Raw genomic sequence first — 23,641 nt, forward strand, 5'->3', positions numbered from 1 at the left:
CTGACTTGATGCGCGTTGTCATAATGGTGAACCGGTTCAAAATTAAAATTATTTTGATTAACTGGTGGGGTTTTTTCTTGTGGATGTGTTCACATAATATAAATAACATTACACGATGGTGCAAAGACATTAAGTTTATCTTCTCATGTCGAAAATATTTTCACTCATTCACTTCACTCACTTGTGAATATGTTCACCACTTGAAGATAAACTTCATATCTTTGTGCAACTATGTAATATCCTCTATGTATGATTTTCTTATGATTATTGGTGGTTGCTGTTGTACTTGGTTCCACAAAAGTCCAAAATAATCTACCTTAAACTCCTTCTCCCACCTTACTAGCAGATATATAACTTCAGTCATAAAAACACAGATACTGTATGTGTTATAACTTGTGAAAAGTGATTCCTTTTCTTGCTTGGTCAACTATTCTTGTGCCCAAATGTAGCACAGTGTAGAAAACCTTCGTTAATTATCAGTCCCGCTGAGAAAGAAGTGGCAGCAAAGCTGGGTAAATAGACAAGAAGATGTTTATATGCAATCTATCCAAAGGTAGGTGGTGGGATTTTACACTAAAGAGGAATAGTTATAAGGATAAAAATAGGACATACAAGACAACATGAATAACTGGAGTTAACAGGGAAACATCGACCAGGAATCTGTGACCACTGTCCAGTAACTGAGAGTCTGGGTGGCACGGTGGTGTAGTGGTTAGCAATGTTGCTGCACAGCAAGAAGGTTCCTGGTTCTAACGTCACGGCTGATGGGGGCCTTTGTGTGTGGAGTTTGCATGTTCTCCCCATGTCTACGTGGGTTTCCTTTGGGTGCTTCGGTTTCCCCCACAGTTCAAAGACATGCAGATTAGGTAAAATACCCACCCCCTGGGGTTTGTACAAGACAGTGCATACTTATTGCCAGTCCCAAGCCCGGATAGATTGGGGAGGGTTGCGTCAGAAAGGGCATCCGGTGTAAAAACCTATGCCAAATCAAATATGTGGAACAGATCCGCTGTGGGGCGGCACGGTGGTGTAGTGGTTAGCGCTGTCGCCTCACAGCAAGAAGGTCCGGGTTCGAGCCCCATGGCTGGTGAGGGCCTTTCTGTGCGGAGTTTGCATGTTCTCCCCGTGTCCGCATGTGTTTCCTCCGGGTGCTCCGGTTTCCCCCACAGTCCAAAGACATGCAGGTTAGGTTAACTGGTGACTCTAAATTGACCGTAGGTGTGAATGTGAGTGTGAATGGTTGTCTGTGTCTATGCGTCAGCCCTGTGATGACCTGGTGACTTGTCCAGGGTGTACCCTGCCTTTCGCCCGTAGTCAGCTGGGATAGGCTCCAGCTTGCCTGCGACCCTGTAGAACAGGATAAAGCGGGTAGAGATGATGAGATGAGATGAGATGAGATGAGATGAGATGAGATGAGATCCGCTGTGGCGACCCTGAATGTAAGGGAGCAACCGAAAGAAAAAGATTTGCAGGCAAGAGTCAGAGGAAAGAAGCCATCATTCAGCATTGTGGAGAAAATAGGGCTCAAAGAAAAGAATGTTTGATGGACTTTTCCATCATAGAACCCCATCATAGAATGCGCACAGCCAGTGGTAGTAGCAAACTGCCCTGAAGAGGGCACTAATACAAGACAATGATGTAGATAGAAGAAGGATGGGTGGATCGATACCATAAAAGAGCGATATTTAGATCCTCATTGTTCAGTTTTGAAAATCGATCCTTATATTAGAAAATCGATACCAGATGCTGCTTTAAAGGGCTGATTTCATTCATTTCTTTTAATTTTTTATTCATTTTTAAAATTGTTGGTTAAGATAGGAACTAGTTTTCCTTCCTCCTTCTTTGGCAGAGAGGAAACACAGCATCATTTGGAGCTGTTTCACTATGTTGAACAACACTGAAGCAAAATGTGAAAACTTAGGTATTGTTGCAATACTGCAAATCTGTTGAAACGGTTAAAAAAAATTGCCACACAAAAGAGCACAACAAGGTACAGCAGAAGTGAAGAGAGGTGGAGAGAGCACAGGAAAACAGCCCCACTTCTGATAGAGGGAAGCACATTTCTCTCTCAGAGAGACAGGCTTTATCCAGGTAACCAGTGATAACAGATTCACCATTTGAAAAGTAAGCAGGAAATACAGGTTATTTCTTGACATGCAGAATATTGCAGTCACACATTTATCTTATTTCATTGATCCAGTATAACTATGTTTTTATTGTAATCATGGTATTGCTGTAGGATACAGAGTTAACGCCCAGGTAAACTATTGCCATGGGGCGGCACGGTGGTGTAGTGGTTAGCACTGTCGCCTCACAGCAAGAAGGTTCTGGATTCCAACTCAGTGACTAACGGGGGCTCTTCTGTGTGGAGTTTGCATGTTCTCCCCATGTCTGCGTGGGTTTCCTTGAGGTGCTCTGGTTTCCTCAACAGTCCAAAGACATGCAGCTAGGCTAACTGGCTACTCTAAATTATCCATAGGTGTGAATGGTTGTTTCTCAAGCCCAGAAATGGGAGTGTTGCAGCAGGAAGGGCCTCCGGTGTAAAACTATTCTCCAATTAACATGACATGTGGCTCAATAGGGTCCACATGGACCCCAACCTGGCAACAGTGCTGGGGAAGATGATGATGTAAACTATTGTTGTAACCTATGCAGCCAGCATGCTACTCAACACATTTTCAAAAAGAAAAACAAATACTTTATAGCTTACATTGCTCAGGATTTCTAAAACATAGATTATTTTAAAGGCATAGATTGCTAATAGGGGCGGCACGGTGGCGTAGTGGTTAGCACTGTCGCCTCACAGCAAGAAGGTCCTGGGTTCAAGCCCAGCGGCTGGCAAGGACCTTTCTGTGTGGAGTTTGCATGTTCTCCCCGTGTTCGCGTGGGTTTCCTCCAGGTGCTCCGGTTTCCTCCACAGTCCAAAGACATACAGGTTAGGCTAACTGGTGGCTCTAAATTGACCGTAGGTGTGAATGTGAGTGTGAATGGTTGTTTGTCTCTATGCGTCAGCCCTGTGATGACCTGGCGACTTGTCCAGGGTGTACCCCGCCTCTCACCCATAGTCAGCTGGGATAGGCTCCAGCTTGCCTGCCTGGTTGCTAATATCTTCAGGAAAAAAGCTATCTATAGTGAATATAACTCTTTTGTCAGCCATCATCTGAGCACAAATGTATCACTGTTATCGAATGGTCCATTACCCAAATTTCCAGTTAATGTGAAGCAATGTGTTGAACAATTTTGAGCTTATTTATGTGAAGAATAACTCCTGTGTTTTATTATTGTCATCATTAAACATGAAAAACAAAATAGAGAAGTCTTGTCTTTTATAGTTTTTCATAGCAGTGCCAAAGCTTTAAAATATATTGATATCTGCATCAAAAAGAGCAGAGGCGTTTTAAATGCGTCTCTGCTCTTACTCGTGTGTGCTCTCCAGGTGCATAGCTGCCCACTGCTCTGGGTGTGTGCATGTCTGTGTGTTCACTGCTTTTGATGGGTTAAATGAGGAGGAATTTTGTTCGCTGTGCTTGAGTGTACATAGGACCAAATAAAGGCTTCTTCTTCTTCATTTACCAATTTTAATAATCTCATCTCATCTCATTATCTCTAGCCGCTTTATCCTGTTCTACAGGGTCGCAGGCAAGCTGGAGCCTATCCCAGCTGACTACGGGCGAAAGGCGGGGTACACCCTGGACAAGTCGCCAGGTCATCACAGGGCTGACACATAGACACAGACAACCATTCACACTCACATTCACACCTACGGTCAATTTAGAGTCACCAGTTAACCTAACCTGCATGTCTTTGGACTGTGGGGGAAACCGGAGCACCCGGAGGAAACCCACGCGGACACGAGGAGAACATGCAAACTCCACACAGAAAGACCCTCGCCGGCCACGGGGCTCGAACCCGGACCTTCTTGCTGTGAGGCGACAGCGCTAACCACTACACCACCGTGCCGCCAATTTTAATAATAAAAATTACAAATATTTTCTGTTTTTGTATACACAAGAAGACTTCTAAAAATATCAGTATCAGGATACTAGTCCTAGTGTTACTTGGTATCGCCTATCTCTAATGTATCGTGTCAAGCGCCAGGGAAGAAAAAGAAGGAGGAGGAGGAGGAGAAAATTGCCCTCTCAAAGATGGCGGCGCCGTTGACACTGCCCTCTCAAAGATGGTGGTCGAAAATGTCCCTCTCAAAGATGGCGGCGCCGTTGACACCGCCCTCTCAAAGATGGTGGTAGAAAGTTGCCCTCTCAAAGATGGCGGCGCCGTTGACACCGCCCTCTCATAGATGGTAGTCGAAAATTGCCCTCTCAAAGATGGCGGCGCCGTTAACGCGCCTGTCCTCGGTGTTTACGTTCTTTTCGTTCCGGAGTGACATGCAGTGTTTTGATTGAGGAGAAGTTGCAGCTCCGTCCACTTTTATCCGTTTTACTTGCAATAGTTTGCGGAATTGAGGGAAGAATACACTTGATTATTTTGCTGAGGCGTTGTATTATCTAGCTCGTTCTTCCGGTAGAGGATGACTCTTCGGCCGGAGGGTGCAGCGCTAACGCTTAGCTACATTTACACCCCACACTGAGTGAGTGTGTGCGCGCACGCCTCTGCTCTTACCGGTGTGTATAATTAATGTGGGTGCGCTTTTTATTCGTGTGGTTTGGCCACATAATAGCTGATAAACATTTATTTTTTATTTGTGTAGTAGCCATGATGTGGTTCAGGTAGATAACAACAGGCTAGAGCGAGTAACGGCAATGTAGGCTGTCAGGTAGGAAGCTTTAGCTAACAGGCTAACCGGATATCTAGCAGAGACAGGACCTGCTGTGTGGCTAACTGTTAGCCCAACTGCTCCAGTGTCCACTGGCGAAGTGATTTTACTTTTATAATTACTAAATGTCTGCTAATTGTGTCATTTGTGACGTCTCAGGCCTTTAATATGAAAACAGTGATAACGTCATGAGCTGAATATAAAACCGGTGTGTTATTAAATGGCTAAGTGTTCTGTCTGAGTAGCCAGATAACTAGCCAAGTTAGGACACGACTTAGTGAACAGTAAGTCTCTCAAGACAGCTATGGCTTAAATTTTATATTTTAACTATTTTGTCCGTACGAGTTGAAAAATAAGCAAAGGTTTTACTTTTGAGAAGGAAATTTATGCATCCCTGGTTGTGTCAGTAATTATTATACTAGTTTGAGTGCATTCCAGCACACAGTGTACAGCTTGGCTATTTATTTATTTAATCCACTGCACATATTCCCTTCTTCTTCTCACACATTCATGTCATGACTCATCATCATCATCATCATCCTGTGACCTGTTTTTGCACATTCTGGGACATACTGGACAGCTTAGACTTCAAAACAACCCATGCATATACCCCTTAAATATGTCCACTTTTCAAATTTGTATATATATATTTTATTCTATTTATATAACTACTCTTTGTCTTTTGTATTCTTTTATCTTAGCTGTTAAGCATCAACAACCAAAGCAAATTCCTTGTATGTGAGAACGTACTTGGCAATAAATTCGATTCTGGTGTGTGCATGCATGCATGCATGTGACAAAGGCTCCTTCTTCGTCTTAATACTCCTGTCTCTGATATCATATTGAAGGTGTATAAAATGGAATTGAGGCATCTTAGACAGCACTGTACTCACACAGTATGCTATTGTTGAATTGTACTTTATCTGTGCTCACAAAAGTGAACTGTTTTTGTGCAGACGTGTATGGGTAATGAGAATGCAATCCACCATTTTATACTGAGATGTTTTGTTTTATGGTCACAGAGCCACATCATAGTTCATCATCCTGCACTGCCTGTGGAAGTGTCGTTCCCCCCCGTCGCCTGTTGTCATGGCGCCTAAGGACATCATGACCAATTCACATGCCAAGTCCATCCTGAATGCCATGAATGCCTTGAGGAAGAGCAACACGCTGTGTGACATCACCCTGAGAGTGGAGAACACAGACTTTCCCGCCCACCGCATCGTGCTGGCTGCCTGTAGTGATTACTTCTGTGCCATGTTCACAAGTGAGGTAAGTGCAAAGAACAGAAACGTTTGGTATATTGAGAATGTTGTATTGTTGAACTGGTCTGAAATTACTAGTGTAGGTGCTTTAATGGTGTTTTCATTCTGAAAGCATGACACATCTGCCACCTTCATACTTGTTTCACCTCTTCTAGCCACTAGGGGTAGTGAGAATCACCTGGATATTATCTTGTGCTGTTGGCCGTGCATGCTGAGACCTTGTAGCTACATCACAGCGATGCATGATATAGTATTCGATATATGTAAAAAGTTATCCCATGAAATTGAGTCATACATGAGCTGATCGCGCCGAGGCAGCTATATGCCATATACGACGAGATTGAGTGGAATAACTGTTTGTCTATCCACATTCACTGGATTTTGGGAAACAGAGCATTTTTATTTTTTGTGAATGTAGATAGAATATACAACCCTGATTCCAAAAACGTTGGGACAAAGTACAAATTGTAAATAAAAACGGAATGCAATAATTTTACAAATCTCAAACTGATATTGTATTCACAATAGAACATAGACAACATATCAAATGTCGAAAGTGAGACATTCTGAAATTTCATGCCAAGTATTGGCTCATTTGAAATTTCATGACAGCAACACATCTCAAAAAAGTTGGGACAGGGGCAATAAGAGGCTGAAAAAGTTAAAGGTACAAAAAAGGAACAGCTGGAGGACCAAATTGCAACTCATTAGGTCAATTGGCAATAGATCATTAACATGACTGGGTATAAAAAGAGCATCTTGGAGTGGCAGCGGCTCTCAGAAGTAAAGATGGGAAGAGGATCACCAATCCCCCTAATTCTGCGCCGACAAATAGTGGAGCAATATCAGAAAGGAGTTTGACAGTGTAAAATTGCAAAGAGTTTAAACATATCATCTACAGTGCATAATATCATCAAAAGATTCAGAGAATCTGGAAGAATCTGTGCGCGTAAGGGTCAAGGCCGGAAAACCATACTGGGTGCCCATGATCTTCGGGCCCTTAGACGGCACTGCATCACATACAGGCATGCTTCTGTATTGGAAATCACAAAATGGGCTCAGGAATATTTCCAGAGAATATTATCTGTGAACACAATTCACCGTGCCATCCGCCGTTGCCAGCTAAAACTCTATAGTTCAAAGAAGAAGCCGTATCTAAACATGATCCAGAAGCGCAGACGTCTTCTCTGGGCCAAGGCTCATTTAAAATGGACTGTGGCAAAGTGGAAAACTGTTCTGTGGTCAGACGAATCAAAATTTGAAGTTCTTTATGGAAATCAGGGACGCCGTGTCATTCGGACTAAAGAGGAGAAGGACGACCCAAGTTGTTATCAGCGCTCAGTTCAGAAGCCTGCATCTCTGGTGGTATGGGGTTGCATTAGTGCGTGTGGCATGGACAGCTTACACATCTGGAAAGACACCATCAATGCTGAAAGGTATATCCAGGTCCTAGAGCAACATATGCTCCCATCCAGACGACGTCTCTTTCAGGGAAGGCCTTGCATTTTCCAACATGACAATGCCAAACCACATACTGCATCAATTACAGCATCATGGCTGCGTAGAAGAAGGGTCCGGGTACTGAACTGGCCAGCCTGCAGTCCAGATCTTTCACCCATAGAAAACATTTGGCGCATCATAAAACGGAAGATACGACAAAAAAGACCTAAGACAGTTCAGCAACTAGAATCCTACATTAGACAAGAATGGGTTAACATTCCTATCCCTAAACTTGAGCAACTTGTCTCCTCAGTCCCCAGACGTTTACAGACTGTTGTAGAGAGAAAAGGGGATGTCTCACAGTGGTAAACATGGCCTTGTCCCGACTTTTTTGAGATGTGTTGTTGTCATGAAATTTAAAAATCACCGAATTTTCCTCTTTAAATGATACATTTTCTCAGTTTAAACATTTGATATGTCATCTATAGTGGTGCTTGAAAGTTTGTGAACCCTTTAGAATTTTCAATATTTCTGCATAAATATGACCTAAAACATCATCAGATTTTCACAGAAGTCCTAAAAGTAGATAAAGAGAACCCAGTTAAACAAATGAGACAAATATTATACTTGGTCATTTATTTATTGAGGAAAATGATCCAATATTACATATCTGTGAGTGGCAAAAGTATGTGAACCTTTGCTTTCAGTATCTGGTGTGACCCCCTTGTGCAGCAATAACTGCAACCAAACGTTTCTGGTAACTGTTGATCAGTCCTGCACACCGGCTTGGAGGAATTTTAGCCCGTTCCTCCGTACAGAACAGCTTCAACTCTGGGATGTTGGTGGGTTTCCTCACATGAACTGCTCGCTTCAGGTCCTTCCACAGCATTTCAATTGGATTAAGGTCAGGACTTTGACTTGGCCATTCCAAAACATTAACTTTATTCTTCTTTAACCATTCTTTGGTAGAACGACTTGTGTGTTTAGGGTGAACAGAACAGGTCTTGCTGCATGACCCACCTTCTCTTGAGATTCAGTTCATGGACCGATGTCCTGACATTGTCCTTTAGAATTCACTGGTATAATTCAGTGTTCCATCAATGATGGCAAGTTGTCCTGGCTCAGATGCAGCAAAACAGGCCCAAACCATGATACTACCACCACCATGTTTCACAGATGGGATAAGGTTCTTATGCTGGAATGCAGTGTTTTCCTTTCTCCAAACATAACGCTTCTCATTTGAACCATAAAGTTCTATTTGTGTAATAAGATTTGATAATCTTATAAATAAATCTTATATTTAAAAAAAGATAAATGTTGACAAAAAATGCTCCTATGTTTGTTGTTGTGAACGAGCGAGTCGCCAGAGGTCTGTAACTGGGATCCGTATCGTAGGATACGGACCCGCTCGCCAGCCAATCAGAGCGCGGGATTTGATGGAAACCGGACCGCGAAAAAAAATAAATAATTATATGACACGAGTATTTTACTGGGAAATATGCCACTCCTGTTTTTCATACAAACTACATCCAGGATATGGAGAGCAAAAACCATGACACTTATTATAACCGTATGTCACTTGTGAGGATGTTGAATTGTTTTGATAAATTTGTGTACTCTTTGTTGGTGGATGTGTCTATATAATCAAAAGAAAATCACACGGTGGCATGAAGATATGAAGTTTATGTTCTCATGTTGAAAAATATTTCACCACTTGAAGATAAAATTCATATCTTTGCGCCACCATGTAAAACACACATGAGCAAATTTAAACAAAATGAAGAAATTCAACTTTCCAACAAAGACATACACTGCTGTCAGACAGCCATGTTTCCCTTTGTTTTCTCCCCTTGTACATGTCAGACCTCATGTACTCTATATGGAGCTTTTGAATGTAATCTGAGCTACAGATAATCAGTCCTCCATAGCAAACCATAGATTCCTGTCATTTCCCATCTGTGGTGAATGTGTTTTTCATACTTTACTAGTGTTTCCCAAGGAGCACTACAGAACTCTCTACAGCACCCCAAGAACCCAAAGATGGGTACTAACTAACTGTACTTGCAGTGGCCATCTTGGATGGTTTCAGTATCCCTTGCACTGTATGCATCCAGCTGGTAGATTTAAATCCTGATTCAGAGTAAAATTTGACCCAAAGGTTAGAGTATATAAATCTTGTTAGTGGTAAATGCCCATGTCCAGAAACAACTAATAAGAAACCAAGAAAGCAATTCAGTGGTTTGTGGTTGATAGAACTACAGTTGTATAAGTAACTAGACAAGAATTTGTCTGTGCTTCGGGAAAAAGGAAACCAATTTACTCTCAATTAGCTTCAAATGGAAGCCGAAGGCCATTATTGGAGAGTCAATAAACATATAAAATATGTGACTATCCAGTAGGGATTTGAAAAACAAGGAATGCATCACAAATTATATTTAGGCTTTTAATTGTGTGTATATTTGGATTTTTTTTATGTCATCTGTATTAAACGTTTCAATATTTATTTACTCAGGGAATTTTTTTTTAATTTTTGTTGCTGCTATTTCACGTCGAATTTTTAGCTTGGTGAAGAACGACTCTGAGTAATGGAGTGAATAAGAACTTGTTGATGGATTATGGTAGTATCTTATTTACGTTAACACTGAACTTGCTAATACAATAAAAGTACGTTATTCACATTTGTGTTTGCGTGCTGTTAGATACATTGTGGTGTTTGTTTAGCAAATGACATGCAAAGTGTATGAGGGGGGGAAAAATAGAGGAAACCATTAGCGGACCTTTCTCAGCTATTTATGGGTCTTTGTAGTATGAATGAATGTAGCCTGTATAAAAGCGTGCAAAGCTCAGTGATGGTTCATAGCTTCATATTTTGTCGAGTTGACCCACTTTTTTGTAACTTGCCATTCATTGGAGAACAATACAGGCAGGGTTTAGGAGTCGTACTTCAGGTTTTTAGGTATTAGTAATGCATTTGGCCAGAGTTTTAAAATGTGTTTGTTTTCTTTCCTTGAAAGTGACCATACTCTAATCCTTACCTCTTAAACCTCAGATGTATTCTCCAAAACCCGATCCACTGTAATCCATTTCCTAGTGCATCTCATGACACACATTTTCCTTTTGTGACACAAATAATACCTTTTATTTCTACAACTAATCATTGTTGTGCTCGGCTTTGAAATGCTTGTCAGGAATTACACACAACAGACTGTGCAGTTATATGAAAATAATGCACTCCAGGGGTGGGTTATTTTTGTATCACAGCTTGGTCTGGAGGGTGTTATTCTATTACTTATGCAACATACCCACAATTAGTGTTTGATTTATTAATGAATGACATATTGAGCATTAGGTGGTGCAGCGGTTGGCTCTGTCACTTCACAGCGAGCAGGTTCTGGGTTCGAACCTGCTGGTTGACTGGGGCCTTTCAGTGTGGAGTTTGCATGTTCTCCTTGTGCCTGTGTGGGTTTCCTCCAGTTTCCTCCCACAGTCCAAAGATTTGCGGATTTAGTTAACTGGCTACTATAGAGGCTTTTCGCCAGTGTCTCAGATTTTTGTTTATTACGCAGCGTCTCCTATATTGCCAGGCAAACAAAGAAACAGCCATGACAGTTAATGAAAATTGAGCCGACTGCAGTCAGTACAATCCTCTGAAATGATTAAAAAAAATTATACCAGCAGATCACGTCACATCCAAAAGCTGAAACATGCAGGCATCACAGATCCATATAATTTACCCACAAATGTATTTATTTATTCTGCACACTGGTGTGTGTGTGTGTGTGTGTGTGTGCGCGCATATGTGTGTGCGCGCACAAGCTCATTGCTCACTTGTGTGTGTGTTTTACTGCTTCAGATGGGTTAAATGCAGAGGAGGAATTTTGCTGTGCCTGAGTGTACATGTGACAAAAAATAAAGGCGGCTTCTTAATTTACCCACGCATGTATTTATTCCACTTGAGAAGTGTACGGCAAACCAGCTACCTGATTTATTTGAGGCTTCTAACTACAGTACAGATGCCTACCAATATTTCGAGGCAGGTTTTGTGCCCGAATGTTATGGGAAATTCCTGATTAAAGAAAAATACACTGACTTCTAATAGTAATAAACAAGCCAGGGCCTAGATCTAGCATATTTTATGGTGCTGAGCCTCGTCTACATTATCAGTACATAATAAATATGCTGCTAGTCTAGCCAAGCATTAGGTCTAATAAAATATATCACATAGTGCAGTAGAGCTGCTAAGTATGACACGCTTGTATATGTACCAGTAGACTGTACTGAGTAGTGCCAGACCATGCAACCTGTTAAAAGCTTTATTATCTAGACCAAAGTTCTGTCCATGTTATGCCAACTTACGGACTTGTTGAATGTTAACTTGAGTACGCCGAGGCTAGATCTAGAGCTATGGGATTTTTATAACTGTATGGCCTCGAGCTAGAAAAAGTGTTGGGAGAAATAACAGGTGCACAGAGCTTTCATACTAACCTCATATATAAAATGTTCTGCACGCACATGGGAATGTTTTTGTCGTCCATTGCTCCCGTTTAAGTGCAGTTCACCATTTTTTTCTCGTCTTTCTGGGTTCGCCTGGAAGCAGTGAAAAGTTAAACCAGGCTCATCTCCACATCTGTTAATGCATCCAAAAGCACTACAGGTCTCTGGCGTTGTTCTTTTACAACCCTGATTCCAAAAAAGTTGAGACAAAGTACAAATTGTAAATAAAAACGGAATGCAATGATGTGGAAGTTTCAAAATTCCATATTTTATTCAGAATAGAACATAGATGACATATCAAATGTTTAAACTGAGAAAATGTATCATTTAAAGAGGAAAAATTAGGTGATATTTTTAAATTTCATGACAACAACACAAAGTTGGGACAAGGCCTTGTTTACCACTGTGAGACATCCCCTTTTCTCTTTACAACAGTCTGTAAACGTCTGGGGACTGAGGAGACAAGTTGCTCAAGTTTAGGGATAGGAATGTTAACCCATTCTTGTTTAATGTAGGATTCTAGTTGCTGAACTGTCTTAGGTCTTTTTTGTCGTATCTTCCGTTTTATGATGCGCCAAATGTTTTCTATGGGTGAAAGATCTGGACTGCAGGCTGGCCAGTTCAGTACCCGGACCCTTCTTCTACGCAGCCATGATGCTGTAATTGATGCAGTATGTGGTTTGGCATTGTCATGTTGGAAAATGCAAGGTCTTCCCTGAAAGAGACGTCGTCTGGATGGGAGCATATGTTGCTCTAGGACCTGGATATACCTTTCAGCATTGATGGTGTCTTTCCAGATGTGTAAGCTGCCCATGCCACACGCACTAATGCAACCCCATACCATCAGAGATGCAGGCTTCTGAACTGAGTGCTGATAACAACTTGGGTTGTCCTTCTCCTCTTTAGTCCGAATGACACGGCATCCCTGATTTCCATAAAGAACTTCAAATTTTGATTTGTCTGACCACAGAACAGTTTTCCACTTTGCCACAGTCCATTTTAAATGAGCCTTGACCCAGAGAAGACGTCTGCGCTTCTGGATCATGTTTAGATACGGCTTCTTCTTTGAACTATAGAGTTTTAGCTGGCAACGGCGGATGGCACGGTGAATTGTGTTCACAGATAATGTTCTCTGAAAATATTCCTGAGCCCATTTTGTGATTTCCAATACAGAAGCATGCCTGTATGTGATGCAGTGCCGTCTAAGGGCCCGAAGATCACGGGCACCCAGTATGGTTTTCCGGCCTTGACCCTTACGCACAGAGATTCTTCCAGATTCTCTGAATCTTTTGATGATGATATGCACTGTAGATGATGTGTTCAAACTCTTTGCAATTTTACACTGTCGAACTCCTTTCTGATATTGCTCCACTGTTTGTCGGCGCAGAATTAGGGGGATTGGTGATCCTCTTCCCATCTTTACTTCCGAGAGCCGCTGCCACTCCAAGATGCTCTTTTTATACCCAGTCATGTTAATGACCTATTGCCAGTTGACCTAATGAGTTGCAATTTGGTCCTCCAGCTGTTCCTTTTTTGTACCTTTAACTTTTCCAGCCTCTAATACCCCTTTTCCACCAAATCAGTTCCAGGGCTGGTTCGGGGCTGGTGCTGGTTCACAACTTGTTCAACTTGCAAGCCAGCTGAGAACCAGTTTGCTTTTCCATAGCTCGCGGTGCTAAGGGAAGCCACGTCCTTGCGTCGCTGTATATGTCAGTTACGTCGCTGTATACGTCAGTTACGTCGCTACATTTGCATAAACCTTGGCGCGAATATTGAAGCAAAATCAACACGGAAGAAGCAGCAGCAACAACAGCAGCAATAATAATAATGGATGACTTCGAGTTTGTACAGCTGCTGCTTCTCGTCGCTTAAAAATGGTGATCTTTCGCAGTCTTGTTATTGTTGTTGGTCTTAACAACCCCCCCCCCCCCCCGCTGACATAAGCGGTTCTTTCCTCTGGCCCAGCAGAGAGTTGGTGCTAGCCTGGAACCGGTTTTTCTGGCCCCAGAGCCAGTTCTTTGTCAGTGGAAACAGAAAACCCGGTTCCAAACTAAGCACTGGCCCCGAACCAGCCCTGGACCTGCTTTGGTGGAAAAGGGGCAACATTGCCCCCGTCCCAACTTTTTTTGAGATGTGTTGCTGTCATGAAATTTCAAATGAGCCAATATTTCGCATGAAATTTCAAAATGTCTCACTTTCGACATTTGATATGTTGTCTGTGTTCTATTGTGAATACAATATCAGTTTTTGAGATTTGTAAATTATTGCATTCCGTTTTTATTTACAATTTGTACTTTGTCCCAATTTTTTTGGAATCGGGGTTGTAGCTATAACTTCTACAATTTTATCTGTGGATGTTTACTGAATTGAGCTCACAAACACTCAGGTACACTTGTCAAGGTTTTTTTTTTTTTTTTTGTTATTTCAACCACAGTTGGTACAGTACACAGTTAAAACGAAACATTTCTCCAGAACCATAGTGCTACATAAAACATCACAGGACTACAAATACAACAAAGTGCAAGAATGCAGTAAGTGCAAACATTGCAGACAATAAACTACACACAACATAAAGTGCAGAGAACAAGGACAGTGCAAAAACAACTAGCACAGACAGCAGTATATTGCCAACCAGTACCTCTTACTGTTAATGTGCAGAAATTTGAGTGTACGTATTGAGGTAGTGTGTTTAAAAAAGGAATAAATAAATGTCAACATATTGTGTGTGAGAAGCATTGTAAAAGTGATAGTGCATTATTGTTCACTGTGCAAAGATTGCAGAGGGAGTGGTGTGATCAACAGTCTGTATGTATCAGTCCAGTCCCTCAGAGTTGCGGAGTCTGATGGCATGAGGGAAGAAACTGTTAGAGTCTGGCTGTGAAGGCTTCGGTACCTTTTTCCAGATGGCAGGAGGGTGAAGAGATTGTGTGAGGGGTGCATGGGGTCATCCACAATGCTGGTAGCTTTCCAGATACAGTGTGTGGTGTAAATGTCCATGATGGGAGGGAAGAGACTCCAGTGATCATCTTCTGTCCTCACTATCCACTGTAGGGGCTTGCGATCCGAGACTGTGCAATTCCCAAACCAGATCGTGGTTCAGCTCTCAATAGTCCCTCTGTAGACCATTGTGAGGATGGCTGATGGGAGATGGGTTTTCCTCAGCCTCTGTAGGAAGTAGAGACGCTGCTGGGCTTTCTTGGCTATGGAGCTGGTGTTGAGGGACCAGATGGGATTCTCTGCCGAGTGAACAAGTAATTTGGTGCTCTTGACTTTCTCCACAAGTGAACTGTCGATGTACAGTGGAGAGTGGTCACTCTGTGTTCTTCTGAAGTCAACAACTATCTCTCTTGTTTTGTTTATGTTCAGAGACAGGTTGTTGACTCTGCACCAGTCTGATAGCCAGTGTGACGGTTATCGTCAAACACAACGCTCGCCCGGCAATATGGCCGGATAAACAAATCCGCAGTTACGATGACGTCATGTGAAAGGCCCCATACGTGTGAATGTGAGTGTAAATGTCTCTCTGTTAGCCCTATGGTAGACTGATGAGGGTGTACCCCACCTCTTGCCCTATGTCAACTGGGATTGGCTCCAGCCCAGACATGGAAAAATGGTATTGAGGTATTTCACCTGACGTCACAGGGTCACGTGACGCCCCGGTGTCCGCCATTTTGAACGTCAAGCTAGCTAATGTCAACAACAGTAGCTGGTATGTTACTGTAGCAATGTTTACGTTCAGTCATTTGGATGACTGTTAAAACCTTTCAGTCTCAAGTTTTTCCTTTACTGGATTTACTAGTTTACTGAGCTAGTGTGTGCGCCGGCCGGCCGGCAGGCGCGCACGCTAGCTCCCAGCTTGCCCGAGCGCGCTAGCTCAATAAACTAGTAAATCCAGTAAAGGAAAAACTTGAGACTGAAAGGTTTTTAACAGTCATCCAAATGACTGAACGTAAACATTGCTACAGTAACATACTAGCTATGATGTTGACATTAGCTAGTGCTAACAGCTAGTTGCTAATACACTGCTACAACTACACCGACCCTAATAATACAGTTCTTCATCATTGCCTGGTAACAGCAAATTTATAACGGGCCATGTCTCAACAGACTAAGAAGTTATTTCAATGACATTTAATAACATTTTGTTTATCCTGAGGACCGAAAGTAAATGAAAATGTGAACAAACCTTAGCTGTAATAAGATGGCGACCGCCGGCTCCAGGGACGACCCACTGATGTAGGCATGTTACCCAGCCTGACACAAAATATCTGTAGGTATCCAAACTCTTATACGCTTTCAGATCAATACCTGTGTATGGCGATGGGTTTTTAATGACATAGGTATACAGATCATGTGGGCCGAAGTCAGGTAAAGACGAGGGCTTCGTGTACTTCCGTACGTCAGTGAACAATCCTGGTGGAAGCAGGTAAACGTCGTTCTCTAAGCCTGCTAACCTCAATTTTTGCAAATAGCTCTCCCTCTGCTCGCCCTGTAAATGCCCTACGTCGCTGGATAGTGAAGGTGTTTTCTGCATCTCGCTCCTTTTTCTTTTATGTTTTTCGTTTGTCGCCTTCCTCGCATTCAAACTGATTGGAGCCGTGCTGTCCAAAATGGCAGCATCACATGACTTGGTCACGTGAGTGAAATACCTCAATAGACAGTAAATGAACATTGAGCATTTTAAAGGTTCAGAGGTAGATTTTTGTTGTGGAATGTTCAAGAGACAATTTAGTTTCTGTTCTCACTTGTTATAGCTGTGATTAAATGGTCTCTCTTTCTCTCTCTCCATCACACTCACACACACCCCTCTCGATCACTCTTTCACACTCTCTCACACAAACACACACACTTTCTTTCTCTCGATCACACGCACTATCACACACTCTCTGACACCTCTCTCTATCACACTCTTTCAGTCTCTCTCACACACCTCTCTATCACCCTCACTTTCTTTCACTCTCTCACATATACTCTCTCTCACACACTTCTCTCTATCACACTCTCTTGCTCTCTAGCACACGTTCTCTCCCACACACACACATACACACACCTTTCACTCACTCTCTCACACTCTCTCCCTTTCTCTCTCTCTCTCTCTCTGACAAAATGCAGCCTGTCATTTTACAGAGAAACTGGAAAGCATAAACTCCTGTCCTGAAGACTGGCCTGTGCTGAGTAACTTGACAAGCTTGACAAAGCATTGCGACTGTTGCAAAATGTTTATAACTAAGCCCCTTTCCATAAATGTTAAATAATTGTCCTATAGCAATGTCACCAAATCAACGGTTAGAGGTTTCACTTTGTTTAACAACACCTTTCTGTTAAATCCTCTTATTATTAGCCTTGGATTATGTGGAGTGTATGCTGTATGAATCCCTGTGTATGAGCTGTTACTACAGAAGCAATAACGTACGTATTGAAATGAGAACATTAATAGTAACCTATTGTTCATGTTACAGTTGGAACTACGATCCAAATCATGCTGTTATACAAAAATAATGCACACCTTCTGACTAGTCAGATTGAAGAATTCATCTACGCTGTGGTATCAGTAGCTATAACATACTGTATAGTCTGTCCTCTCTTCTGTCTCACTTCTAGCTGGCAGAGAAAGGGAAGTCCTTTGTGGATATTCAGGGCCTCACAGCCTCCACCATGGAGATCCTGTTGGACTTTGTTTACACAGAGACCGTGCTGGTTACTGTAGAGAATGTGCAGGAGCTGCTTCCTGCTGCCTGCCTGCTCCAGCTTAAAGGTAAGCACTCACAAAATGGCTGCCTGACATCATGTGACAGGAACTTTGCCCACCACACATACCTTTTGGTTATGCTTTTGGTGCTTATACATGTCCGTACAAGATGACTCTGGACTGTTAAAGCCATGTTACGCAGAACCTATCATTGCTTTTCCTGCTTAACTGCATGCACCAAATGTAGGAATATACACCAGTTTTATAGCAATATAAACAAGCACTGAGGGAAACATCAACATTATAGACGAGATATCAAAAAGGATTTTTTTTTTTTCCTTCCACATGACATTGCAGTATAGGGTAGTATTAATTTGTCCTGTAATCCATTGTTTGTTTTTTCATTACTTATTACTTCATTACTTTTACTGGTCTGGGTATCTGTGTATAGATTTCTGGAAACGGAAATATGCAAAGTGAATTCTGGCTTGCTTAACGTGGTGACTAAATTTTGAAAATGCCCCTAATAGGGGTGTAAAGATTTTGAAATAGGGTGCAGTTTACGTGTATCATTTTATTGTCTGTATGTTTAATTCCATGCAGCATGTAGTCTATAAAATGAATGTAAAATGTGTAAGCCTGTTGTAATGTTGATTTGTGTCCTCTTTTATCTTTGTTGATTTGTTCATATAATATTTCTTTCTTGCAACCAGTGTGTCAAAATGTATAGTACAGTGGTCCCCAAAGTTTTTGGTGGTGTGACATGGCCTGAAGTGAAGAAGCCTGGTTTAGAAGTACCAGAATTGCGAGTGGTATTATTATTCTCATAAACTTTTAAATCTTCTCAATGTACATAAGATATGGGTCTGTCTCAGAAACTGGGTACTGTGGGGGTACCCCACTAAATATGCTCAGTCAATCAACTATATGGTTTTGAATGGTGATGTTGGTTTTAATTTGAAATAAAATGATGAAAGAAATAATACAGATAAAACTAAATCTTTGATGTGAATATTCAGAATTTGGCAGAAATTCTGCAAATTTGTGGAAAAATGGCGGCTTGATCTGGGACATGATAAATGGTTGACTACATCGCATTCCCTTAAAAAGGTTGTAGTCCACTGAAAAGTCTACAGTTGAGCAATTCCAGTGTTATGGACGTGACACTTGAACTCAAAATGGCAACAAATGACCCAGTGCATGTTTTATTGTCTCCCAGTATTTAAACAGGTGTTGCATATTTTAAGGCTGTACCATACTGGAGAAGTGATAGAACAAGAACAATTCCCATAGTACATCTAGGGCATGCCAGAAAATGCCAATAAAAGATGCGTTATGGATGTGACAGAAAAAGTATCACTTTTCTTGGGTGACTGTACATTTTTATCAAACTCTGTGAAATTGTAAACCTAATGTCGAAATGGAGATATCCATTTGATAGAGGGGTCCAAGGTGAATATTAAAAAAATCTTTGTTTAAAATATTTTGTATTTCATGCAGAGTTTCGGAAGGAAAAGTCAGCGTTATGGATGTGACGAAATTCCGTTATGGATGTGACGCGTCTGAAATAGACATGGCATATGTTTAGAAAATCAGCAATTTAACCACCATAACCCTTTGAAAAACTCTCTAAATATCAGCTAAAACTATCAAAGTTCTTAAATAATATTTAGGATGGCTATTGTTTTGCTGTTTTGTGGATTTTTGCATACATTTCTGTGGCTTGTGGCAATAATATAGAATTGTACATGATCAAAGTTGATTTTAGCTTGGGGTTTACATTATAAGAAAGAAAGACTGACTGTGACATATTAGGTTGGTTACAAATTGGTTCAACTTATTCACATCTGTAAAATACAGGCCTAGGTGATATCTCTGGGAGTGGTTTTGATGTATTACATGTTGCTTTATTTTTGCATGGTGAGGTTGACATTTACATGGAATTGCCCAGTTATCACTAATTGTATTTTAAGTTGTAACTTTATACGCCTAAGGATTGGCGCGCTCACAGGATAATCATAACCGTAATAAAACATCATGCAAAATATTTGATCATCGTTGTAACTCCATTTTCTGCATACCCAAAACCAATACGATCATGTGTTTTGATCTAAACGGAAAGCCTCAGGGTCAAGGTCACTACCTCACCAAAAGTAGTAACTTAAAATCACTACGGCATATAAAAATTGTTATAAATCTGCGATTTTGTTTTTTTAAACAAAAGCTGAAAGTTAGGTATAGAATGTTTCTTACAGAATATGTTACGATGGTAGCTGGTCTTGTATGAATTTCTGAGCTATAAAATGAGGTGTGGTCTATTTTTTACCGTAGCGTGTTATTTGTGTGCGGGGAAGGACGCACATTAACAATTTGCATGTGTAGAATGGAATTTTCTACTCCAACAGTTAGAAGTTGATCATGCTTCCATTTGCAGTCTTTCTGAGTGATCTGTTCGGACGTTATCACTGAAAAGGTGAGTTTTGACAGTTTTATTTTGTTTTAGTCTTGCAGTATAAGGCAATAGAATGTTTCTTTTTGATCTTACTTTCATATTTCGTAGTGTTTGCATATTTTTGGCCAATATTTTGCAACCATGGTCAATTTAGATCGAACTTTTGATAAAATCTACGGCCAGTCCTTTTGCCCCGCCCCCGCTTCGCGCTCCATCCAGTGCGGTAGTGATGTCCCGATGCTCGCACGCCGCAGCAGAAACCTGCGTGACCTTCAGCCGGTACAGTCGCTGTTCTTTTACCAGCACCGTTATTCTCATCTTTCCGGTGTGTTCTTGATTTTTCCATTGTGTCCTATTTCGCCATATCAAATACCCAAAATGTATCATATTATTCATATTTAAGTGAATAATCAGTTGTCATCATTGCTTGGGTTAAAAATGCCAAGTCATCAAAAAGAGGAAATTTATTCAATATTTTCACTCCTCTGTGAAGGAGGGGCTTTAATTCTTCATGATGTAGTTATTTTATATGTAAATCAATTTTACAAAAGCATTTGAATTGTAATCAAAAAAATTTTCCACAGTGAAGGCCAGATACAGCAAGATACTATCTTTATTCTTATTAAACATGACAAAACAAACATTGAGTGTTAGGCAAATGCAAAAAAAAAAAAATAGTAAAATTAGAAAATTTATTTTTTGACCATAATGTCCCAAATGAGAGACCAGTTTCTGAGACGGACCCGTATGCAGTCTTGTGTGGATCTGGAAGGCTTAAAAGTGACATTCACTAGAGAGCACTTCAGAGCCAAAACATCCCTGTCCATCAAGTTTCTAACCTGAAATAAAATGTTTAGTGATTTTGTGCACACCAGCTTTAAAGCTATACTGCCTTTCAGATTTTTCAAGTGTAGGTCATAAAAAGAATTTTCCCTGACACCCAATTATTTTTGTTTAGTGGACCGAAAGCTACTGAATTTGAATCACAGACTTCCAATTTTATTAGTGGTTTTTATTTATTTATTTATTTATTTTTAATAGAACAGTTAATCGCCTCACAGCAAGAAGGTCCAGGTTCGAGCCCCGGGGCCGGCGAGGGCCTTTCTGTGTGGAGTTTGCATGTTCTCCCCGTGTCTGCGTGGGTTTCCTCCGGGTGCTCCGGTTTCCCCCACAGTCCAAAGACATGCAGGTTAGGTTAACTGGTGACTCTAAATTGACCGTAGGTGTGAATGTGAGTGTGAATGGTTGTCTGTGTCTATGTGTCAGCCCTGTGATGACCTGGCGACTTGTCCAGGGTGTACCCCGCCTTTCGCCCGTAGTCAGCTGGGATAGGCTCCAGCTTGCCTGCGACCCTGTAGAACAGGATAAAGCGGCTAGAGATAATGAGATGAGATGATAACAGTTAATGAATTTAGGGCCACATGGCCCCTAAATTCTCCACTAATTTTTCTTGCTTCACCATGACTCAATACAAGATACTACGTCATGTATCACGTGGTGGGCTTTCCCCAGTCACGCAAGGCATTGTGGGATACAAATTTGAAGCAGGAGAGAACAATGGAGGACGCGAATGAAACGTGAAAGACCGACTACAGTAATGGAAAGCGAGAAGAAAAGACGCTATGTTGCGAAGGAAAGGAAACGCAGGACCAAGCTAATAAATATCGGTGGTCAGCGAGCACCTTGGTGTGATCAGCTGTTCATTTAGCGACAGAATGATGGAACTGTCAGTGCACAGTCAAAGGTAACCCTGTAGATGGCAGTAATGCAACACTGGATGCCACCTGCCTTAAAACCCGAAAGATGAAGAAGCAGCCGCAGGTAAGCGTGCGCATGCGCATACAGACTTCCTCTGTCTGCTTGACTGTGCAAAGCGAGCGATTTCCTGCACATTATTTGCTCGGGAATCCCTTCAAATTAAATAACTTCCCAGCCACAGAATGGCCTGTTTTTAAATAGATATTACAGAAATAAACATGTATCACAATGACCAAATTTCAGAGGGAACTAAATTTCACAGATTTTATGAAATCGAAAGGCCGTCTAGCTTTAAATGCTCTGATCCTCTTTAAAAATTTCTGTCACGACTGTTGGGCGGCCTCTCAAATCAAAAACTCTGACCTTACATTCAGACGTATTTAGTAATCTAGAAAATCCAGAAGGCTTGTGCACCATACAGACCTTTCAGTGGGTTTGTAGGTGACATGAGAGGATTTTAAAGTTCCAACAGTAACTGTACTAGGAAAACCAGTTAATGTTAGTATTTTGTAATGGTCTACAATCGTACGTTTTTTTTTTTTGTTTTTTTTTGCTTTTTCTCCTCTCTTTCCCCCAAAGTATGAGTACACACAATCTGTCTTTGATATTTCTAATATTAATTTGTGAAACAACTGAATGAAATAAAAGGTTGAGTTTCTCACATGACCCCATTTGTAAATTACATAACCCTTTATATTGTCACCCTGTCACCTTTTATTACAGTGCATCAGAAGTTTAGTACCAGTGGTTTTCAACATATTAGCAGTGGTAGTCACAATTCTATGCACTAGTTGAGCATTTTAATTAGCTGCAAGTATGCATTTTGGTCTACAACCTTGTTTGAAACGACATCCATTTGCTGATTCTAAATTGTAGCACACACCAGAGTGAATTCCTCATTGCCAGTGAAGACTTCACAAACTGATCAGATTGGAGTCACTTTCGTATGTTGTCCTACGTTGGATACGTATCTGATTTGTGGCCATGAGAATGGTCAGATCGAATTTCATGTGGTTTTTTGCCTGTACGCATGTGCTGAGCACTGTATTCATTATCACCAACAGCGCAGCAAAACAGCAATGGAGGAGAGCTGCAAAAACAGTCCAAATAAGTGTTGCCAGGCAAAACAAACCTTGCCCAGTAGCACTTATGATGAATATGAAGGAAGATCTCGCAAAAAAAAAAAAAAAAATAGGTACCCTATGGGTCCATGTGGCTACTGCTTATAAATAAAATTGTTTTTTGATACCATGTCCATGCAGTAAATATAGCATATGTATTTACTCAGTGAGGCAGTAGCCACAAAAATGAAGCGTAATCCAAAAATGAACAATTTAAAAATCACAGAAGTAAAATATACCAAGTGTCTGTACTTTTATATTATTCTACTCTTAACTCTTACAGTTTTTGAAACTGAAACCTCCAAACCGAGGCTGGCATACACACGCTGTCGCCATGACCCAAACTCTTATTTCCTGGAGATGGCCCGGCACTAGAGCTCAGTGGAACGCACTTTCCCTCTGTAATAAGCATAAACATGTCCGAAAGCGATTTCTTTAGTCCATTTATTTCAAATGGTGAACCGAATTGCATACACTCACCGGCCATTTGTATACACTCACCAGCCATTGGAGCACGTGCATGTGCAGTGTGCGATCGTTACACTCTTACATTCTTACAGCACGATGACATAGTGGCTAGCGCCTCTATATGAGGCAGTAGCCACAACAAAAACGATTATGACCTTGACCGGATGACCCTCAAAATGT

General features: G+C 41.3%; 1 protein-coding gene and 1 long non-coding RNA gene across 14 annotated transcripts in view; one reads left to right on the forward strand and one right to left on the reverse strand.

Annotated features, from left to right (window-relative positions):
- The first annotated feature begins 4,318 nt into the window (after positions 1–4,318).
- LOC132893276 (kelch-like protein 12) overlaps positions 4,319–23,641 on the forward strand; it is a 37,701-nt gene continuing 18,378 nt past the window's right edge. For 2 of the 13 annotated variants that reach the window (XM_060932217.1, XM_060932227.1), the window contains exons 1-3: positions 4,319–4,622; positions 5,797–6,046; positions 17,575–17,728. In XM_060932217.1, coding sequence (XP_060788200.1) covers positions 5,864–6,046; positions 17,575–17,728 — 337 coding nt within the window. In that variant the 5' untranslated portion in view covers positions 4,319–4,622; positions 5,797–5,863. Of the gene's footprint in view, positions 4,638–4,670; positions 4,875–4,976; positions 5,059–5,796; positions 6,047–14,397; positions 15,225–15,339; positions 15,479–16,889; positions 17,383–17,574; positions 17,729–23,641 lie in introns of those variants that run through there. The other 11 variants (XM_060932223.1, XM_060932226.1, XM_060932225.1 and 8 more) reach the window with 11 other exon arrangements.
- On the reverse strand, positions 9,957–17,712 carry LOC132893279 (uncharacterized). Its single transcript, XR_009655540.1, has 3 exons — positions 17,480–17,712; positions 11,965–12,066; positions 9,957–11,051 (listed from the first exon to the last, which is right to left on the reverse strand). It is a non-coding gene; the product is annotated as an uncharacterized LOC132893279 (long non-coding RNA).

Source organism: Neoarius graeffei, chromosome 10 (genome assembly GCF_027579695.1).
Source record: "Neoarius graeffei isolate fNeoGra1 chromosome 10, fNeoGra1.pri, whole genome shotgun sequence".
Lineage (NCBI taxonomy): Eukaryota > Metazoa > Chordata > Actinopteri > Siluriformes > Ariidae > Neoarius > Neoarius graeffei.